Source organism: Alligator sinensis, unplaced genomic scaffold (genome assembly GCF_000455745.1).
Source record: "Alligator sinensis unplaced genomic scaffold, ASM45574v1 scaffold989_1, whole genome shotgun sequence".
NCBI classification, from domain to species: Eukaryota; Metazoa; Chordata; order Crocodylia; family Alligatoridae; genus Alligator; species Alligator sinensis.
In genome coordinates this window covers 1,358,054-1,365,744 of record NW_005842266.1, presented here as the reverse complement: position 1 = coordinate 1,365,744, position 7,691 = coordinate 1,358,054, and the positions used below count along the sequence as shown (strand labels likewise).

At 48.0% G+C, this 7,691-nt stretch overlaps 1 protein-coding gene across 3 annotated transcripts in view; it reads left to right on the top strand.

The window, feature by feature from the left end:
- SARAF (store-operated calcium entry associated regulatory factor) overlaps positions 1–7,691 on the top strand; it is an 11,917-nt gene that overhangs the window by 446 nt on the left and 3,780 nt on the right. The window contains exons 1-3 of one of the 3 annotated variants that reach the window (XM_025209079.1): positions 1,350–1,380; positions 3,660–3,835; positions 5,564–5,969. In XM_025209079.1, coding sequence (XP_025064864.1) covers positions 1,365–1,380; positions 3,660–3,835; positions 5,564–5,969 — 598 coding nt within the window. In that variant the 5' untranslated portion in view covers positions 1,350–1,364. Of the gene's footprint in view, positions 1–1,349; positions 1,381–1,975; positions 2,230–3,659; positions 3,836–5,563; positions 5,970–7,691 lie in introns of those variants that run through there. The other 2 variants (XM_014521863.2, XM_025209078.1) reach the window with 2 other exon arrangements.

The window sequence follows — 7,691 nt, the reverse complement described above, 5'->3', positions numbered from 1 at the left end:
CCGGCGGGGGGCTGGGCCCGGCCAGGTAAGAGCCTGCCCCTCCCCCCGCAACGGGGGGAGGGGGCTGGATATGCTGCGTAGCCCCGCCCCAACCCGGGAAACGGCCACGCCTCAACCCGGGAAACGGCCACGCCTCCTGGCTACGACCAGTAGTTTGTGCGCATGCGCGCGTGGATAGGCTGGGGCGCAGTCTGTGAGGTCACGTGCTTGTGGGCGGGGCGAATGGAATGGAATGGAATGAGAGGCGTGGGGGAGGGGAGCCTGTGAGCTAGGTAGCTGGTGCCCTGGTTGGGTTGGTGGCAGCGGCTTTGGGGGGGCCCGGCAGAAGTGGCAGGGCACACCCCCCCGCCTCTGGGTTTTGTGGGAGGTGTAAGAAGCTCCCCCAGGAAGGAGCAGGATGGAGCTGGCTCCACAAGGGCTGGGTCTCAACCTTGCTAGATTCCCTTCGTACTGTTCACTCTTTTTTTTGACTGCCGAAGAGCACCGTGGCTGGAGGGTCTTGCTCCTCCACTTGGGGTCTGACCCATCCATCACCACATTTGGGGGCAGGAAGGAATTTTACTCCATGATCAGACTGGTTCAGACTTGGGGGGGTGATGTCTTCCTCCCATAGCAGGGGTGTGACCCTCTACCCAGAGGTCTCTTGAGTATGTTGACAGCATTTCATAGAAGCAACACACTGGCTGCCATGGTCCCCCTGCTTTGCCTGTAGCCAGTGAGCGTGTTGGATCTGTGTTGTGTCAGGGCTGGTGGTCACAGGATGTCGAGTTAGATTATGGGTTGTGTGGGAGGGTTTGGATAGAGATGATTCTGTGTCAGGCGGGGGGTTGGACTACATCATCCGCAGAGCCCTGGGGATCAGGCTGTCTGAGGGGTTTACAAAAGATGATTCATCAATCAAAAGTACATGAATTCCCACACTTAGGATTCAGAGGGGTCTGCACTTCCATTCAACATTTCCAAAGGGGTCCGCACCTCCATTTACAACTTCTTAGGGGTCCACAAATGAAAAAAGGTTGAAAACCACTGCACCAGGTGACCTCTGGAAGTCTCTTTCAGCCCTACTTCTCTGTGACTGTAATAGAGCCGTTCTTGGGTATAAAGAGCTGTGTGAGCCCACAGCAGGGCAGGATGTGTTTGTGGCTCTGGGTCCCTATTTTAAACCTGTGGGTTTGCCTTGTGCATCATGTGTCAGTGTGTGCACCCCTGACAGTGCTAATATTGTGCAGCCTTCCTGTAGCAAGATTAAAAGGATCTCCCAGCTCCACCCTCTTCCCTTCCTCCCCTCCCCCAGGGTTGTTGCAACAGCCAAGAGGAGAATCACTGTGCTGAAGAGATCGACAAACCCAGTTGGACCTGCTGAAATGCTTCATGTTCACGGTTTGGTTGAGCTCAGCAGTCAGTGGGGTGGAGAGCAGAGATCCCAGTATGTCTTTGAGCCCCTGTCTTTAGAGACTGCTGAGGGCTGCCACAGAGAAGAGCCCCTTAGCTGCCTTGCCTGCCTGTCCCAGCTGCTGCTGGGTGTCCACAGCTACTGTGGGCCTGGTCTGTCACTTTGGAAAGGCTCCTTAGTTACAGGACCTGTGCTGTCACCCTGGGAGCTAGGACAGGGAGCTCAAGGCAGGATCATCCCTGAGTAAGCCATCCCATGCAGGTGTTTGTTTAACCTCTTCTTACAACTGCATAAACAAGCCTCTTGCACAACTAGCAGGCATGTTGCTCCAAATACCTAATAACAACCTAATTATTCACAAAGTAGGGGGATGAGGGCACTAGCAATGTCATGGTCTACCTGCTTTACGTTCTCTTGCAGCTCGTGCCAGCTAGCAGGCAACGACATGGCAGCAAAGGGTACCGCAGCTGAGGCCCTGGAAGGCCTTCTCCTTGAGATGTACTGCTTGAGGGCAGTGCTGTACTGGATGCAATGGAGGCTGGCTTTCTGTGGACCCTCACGCCTGCAAATTGTATCCTGGCTATTCTGGGCCAGGAAGATGAGCGATAACTTGCAGGAGGTGCAGGGAGGGAAGGCAGCACACAATAGTCCTGGGCACCTGGAGTGACAAGCAGTGGTGGCAGACTTTTGGATGAGCCATGCCACTTTCATGGAGATAAGTGCTAAATTGGCTTTGTCACTTGAGCAGCACGCCACCAGTATGAGCACCCCTCACTGAAGAAGCAACATGTGGAACATCTGGAAACTGGTCACCTGTGACAGCATCCAATTTTTGGGTAAATCCACAGTAGGATTAGCTGTGCAGGATGTGTGCCAGGCCATCCAGAGGATGGCACCCACATAGACATCTTGTGTCCTGCCTAGTGTAGCTCTGGAAGGAAAAGGACTGGCTTTTAGGTGACTGGGGATGCTCATTGGTAATGCCTGGAGGATGGTTGGCTGTGAAGTTGGGAGGACAGTCGTGCTTGATGTTGCATGTTGGTGGGCCTGTCTGACACAGGTTTGAGAGGACAGTCATAGTTTCATAGTTTCTAGGGTCGGGAGGGACCTGAAAAGATCATCAAGTCTGACCCCTTGGCCTGGGCAGGAACGAGTGCTGGGATCATAATACCCCAGCCAGATATCTATCCAACCTCCTCTTGAAGACCCCCAAGGTAGGGGAGAGCACCACCTCCCTTGAGAGCCCAATCCAGAGCCTGGCAGCCCTAACTGTAAAGTAATGCCTCCTGATATCAAGCCTGAACCTGCTCTTAATCAATTTGTGGCTGTTATTCCTTGTTATCCCAGGTGGTGCCTGGGGAAACGGAGCCCCACCTATTTTCCTCTGGTGAATTTATAGATGGCCACCAGATCTCCTCTCAATCCTCCCTTGTGGAGGCTGAATAGATTCAGGACCTTTAGTCTATCTTTGTAGGGCCTGTCCTGCTGCCCCCGACCATGTGAGTGGCCCTCCTCTGGACCCTCTCAAGGTTAGCCACATCCCTCTTGAAGTGTGGCGCCCAGAACTGGACGCAATACTCCAGCTGCGGCCTGACCAGCACTGCATAGAGGGGAAGGATCACATCCCTGGACCTGCTTGTGATGCATCTGTACATCCTTGATACTGTCTAATGACAGTGGAGATCTTAACTAGGATGGTGTCCAACAAAATGAGGGTGTGATGTCCCTTCTGTCTGGCAGCAAAGAGCAGAAGCCACATGCCAGACAGGTCCTGTGACCCTGGAACATTGCAGTTCAGCTGAAGTCACAGTTGACTCCTCAGTGCCCTGCAGGGATGGCAAATAGAGCACAGCAGGAAGTGGGAATTCCCACCAGCCCTGTCACACTCAGCTAAAGAATGCAGACACCGCAGAGTGCTTCACAGTGATGCTGTTTGTGAGTTGTTCCTGTTTTTTCTGGGGTCATTTTTAAGGTGGAATGGCCGGTTTTGAAGTGTTTTATTGACTTAGTGAGGCACTTACAGATGCCTTCACTTCTGGAGCACTTCAGGTGTAACATCTGCCCATGTCCAAGGTATCAGATAAACACATCCCTGTTCATATTGTTGTTGGGATTGAGCATCTTTGGTTTCTTAAGTTCTCCCAGTTCTGAAAGCATATTAGCCTGCAGCTTGTGTTACCTACCTACGTTTCACATATTCTAAAATAAGAAGCTTTTAAACAGAATGTGCCTATATGGCTGAATTTAATTTGTGTTCTTCTTCCAGGAAGAGTTCTGCTGCGGGAGGTCCAAGCCCTTACTCTCTACAGAGATCAATATACTACTTCTCGTCGAACATCTCCAGTTCTCCAATTGCAGTGCACTGGTGGCTCAGCTGGATGCTCCTACGTCCCTGCAGTTGTTCAGTGCCATAACAAAGGCTGGGATGGCTTTGATATACAGGTAACAGAGTTGCATAGAACCATAGCTAGGGCTGGAAAAAATCAGAAGATCATCTAGCCTAAACCCTTACTCAAGACAGGGTCATCTCTGACTAACCCATCCTAGTTAAATGCTTGTCTAACCTGGTCTTAAAAATTTCTGGGGATGGAGATTCACTACATCTCTGGGTAATTTGTTCCAGTGTTAAACTATGATGGTGATGAAAGATCTTTCTGATCTCCAACTTAAACTTCCTTTACTGCAGCTTGAGACCATTACTCTTAGTATTGTCCCCTGCAGCCACAGAGAATTGTGTCTCCGGGGTATCAAACATATGGCCTGCAGGCCATATCCAGCCTGTGGAGCCCTGTGATCTGGCCTGTGGGTCTTTGCATGGAGTCAATCTGGTGTGTGAACTGGATTTGGCACCATGAGCAATGCTCACAGCATAGTGAGGTGATCCAAAGCATGTGCTGCATCCAGCACCCATGCCAGACTGGCCCTGCACACTGGCTCTGAAGCATGGTCCTAATCTAGCCCGTAGATGAGCCCAGTGATCTTCATCCAGCCCACAGGTCCAGGTGGGTTTGACATCCCTGGTCTACCTCCATATCTCCATCTGCTTTATAATCACTCTACAGGTATTTGAAAACTGTTATCAGTTCCCCACCCACCCGCCTTCTCTTCTCCAGACTACATAATCCTACTTCTTTCAGCCTTTCCTCATAAGCAGGGATTTGGGTTTTCTATTTGCCATGAAAAAACATGGATTTTCTCTTTTAAAGGAGAAAAACATAGGAAACCATGGGTTTCCCCTTGCAGGCTGGCAGAGTTCCAGCTTGCAAGGAGCTGGGGGAAGCAGGAGGAGGGCAATCACTGGCAGAAGGTGCCACAAGAATGTGTATGTGCGCACATGCACATGGCAGCTAGGCAACATGGTAGAGAGCAGCTCCTGCAGCTCCCCACAGGTAAGTCTGTAGTGGGGGGGTGCATAGATAGAGCAAGGAGATTTGGGGAATCACACACCCCCAGATTTGTGCGCAGGCCACGGGGCTTCACATTGGCCAGACTGGCACAGGCAGGAGCTGCGTCCATGGCCCAGCAGGTGGGACCGTGTTGGGGAGGGTGGAGCTAGGTGGCAAGACTTGTTGCTGCTGTCCCCAGGACAGCTGCACCACCAGCAGTGAGGAGTAATGGACCAGTAATCAGGAGGCCACACTGCTCTCATCTCCCGCCACCAGCTTCTTGTGCGCCAGGCCATGGCTCTATCCCAGAGAAGAGGGATGGAGGGAAGCACAGGCGGCTTGAGGGGAGCCATGGCAGCCAGGCCACAGCGGTGGGGTAGAGTTGCAGTTTGGCAGGCGAGCACCAGGAGGTGAGAATGCAACTTCTTCTGAAAATGAGTCATAAGTTTCAGATCTTTCAGGTGAAAAACATTTATAACAGCTGTTTTATATCGTCTGACAATTTTGGTAAAACATTTCTAAACATTGAATGTTTGGGGGAAAAACCTACTACATAAATTATTTTAGAGTTAAAACTACTTTACTCTTTATATGTTCAGTAGCCACTGGGTTTAAGGTTTGTAAAACAGTAGCTAAATTTCAGGTACTAATGTTTGGGTGTCTTAGCTTACTGGCTCTTTATTGCTACTTAATTTTATCTTACTACATATATAGGAAATCAAACAAAGAGCTGCTTTTATCCAGGAAATGATTACTATATTGGGTTTTATTTTGCTTCTTTTAGTGGGAGTGTAAGGCAGACTTGGACATTTCTTATCGATTTGGAAGAACTGAAGTGAGCTGTGAAGGCTATGATTATCCAGATGACCCCTACATCTTAAAGGGATCCTGTGGTTTGGAGTACAGGTTAGAGCTAACAGAGGAAGGTGAAAGGAAAACCAAGAACTTTGGCGGAAGCTCTAGTTCCAACTATTATCACTCAAGTAAAGTTAAGCCTTCGGATTCCTCTGATTCTAGTACTGGAACGATTATTATAATAGTACTACTGGTCCTTGCTTACGGAGTCTACAAGCTGTTCCTCAGTAACCCGCAGCCTCAACAAGATTTCTCTGATGGCAATGGATACTCTAGGCCTTCTGGACAGAATTACCAGGCCCCGCCGCCTCCTGGTTTTAAGTCCAGTTTCACAGGTGTGGTCCTAAGCCAGCTCTGGTACTAAAAATCAGTGGGGGGGGGGCTGCATAAAAAAAGGGGTGGGAGTTGATTGAAAAACAAAATGCTGTCACCATTGCTAGGTTACAACCAACTTCTACTGTACTCTTCAGGATGAGATTTTGGAAAGTCTGAATGGGATCTTGATACTTAACACTCACTGACTTAAGGAAACTGTGTGCTATATGCCTTTTGTGTCTTTGAAAACCTCCTCTTATATTTTTTTACATTCTTCATACTTTCTGCACCAGTCCCTGTAGGATGGGACTGTCCTTGTTTACTTGGTCAAAAGCAGGTTTGGTTTTATGGGGCAGGCTGTATATTTTGGGGGAGGCTTATACTCTGTTTTCATAGTATCATTACGGAACATAGCTCTTCTTCCCAAGCTTTTGTAAATATTGGGGGAGGACAGAAAAGTAACTTTTTGGAGTCACACTAACTTGCTAATACTTTGCCTGATACTTAGTCAAGCTTGGAACACATTTAGCATTCTGAACTTACCCCTGGTCTGTAGGAGTGGAAATTCTTGAATATCTGACTGTGCAGGGTGAGGAAATTCAACAAAGTATTGAATGTTTACCTCTCCAGATGCCACTTCAAAGATGTTATTCTAGAAGCACTCTTTTAACTGTTGCCCTCAAATGCCTTGGCTAATTTCCCCATGCTTTCAAAAATGCTTCCTACCATGACATAATGTTCTGCATGTGAAGTTTCAGCCAGGTTAGTTTAGATTTGGCACACATAAGGTGAACTAGGGACTCCAGCCCCAATCACTGTTTATTTTAGAGACTGTAAAATGTCTTTAGAGTTCAAGTTTGTGTTCTTGCTTTCATCTCTCTCTCTCTCCTTTGAGTTTGAACTACATGATTCAGAGTCCAGGTGTTTTAAAGAGCAATTCTACTCTGGAATGCGACTTTGGGACCTCATTATAATATTTTTATCACATATTATCTCTTAAGTCCAGATCAAAAGTGCTCTGTTCAGAATTTAAAATAGTGCTTTCCTGAATGATAACGTAAGAATGATGTTGTAGCTGTGATGGTCAAGCAATTATGCCAGAGGAAAGGATTTCTTAGAGTGATACCTTTTATTGTAGTTCAGATGAAGTTAGACAAACTTTTGAATGTAAAACACTCTTTGAAAAATGGCTTTTTTAATAACACTGCAGTTTCAGTGAAGGATTTAAGTCAAGTAAGGTGAGTCATGCGTAAGACTCTACAATCTTATTTAACAATTCTGTTGATAGTACTCACTGAAATAAAACTAACAGGAGTGGTTGTTAAAGTGAGCAAATGCTGCTGGGAATACCCTGTTACTCCAGGGCAGGACATCACCTGATGACTCAGGGCAGTAGGCCTTACTGGCATGGTCACTGAGCTGGGATTTTTCTTGTTTTTTTTTATTTGGCTCTACCACTGACCTCTGTGTGACCTTGGGAAGGCCATTTCTCCTTCTGCCCTTTCTCTGTCTTCCCTGTTCTGACTGAAAGATCTTTGGGAAGGGAATTTTCTTTTGTTGCATTCTTCTATAACTGCCAGGGACAATGAGGCAGGAAAATCATAACTTCTGTAGCCTCTACCTCAATAATAGCAACATCAACAAACATTAGATGCTGTTTTTTTATGCAGTCTCTTTCCAAAGCAGGAACACCTGCCCAAAGACCTTCAAACAAGGTTTGATCTTGCTGATATCAGCAGGAC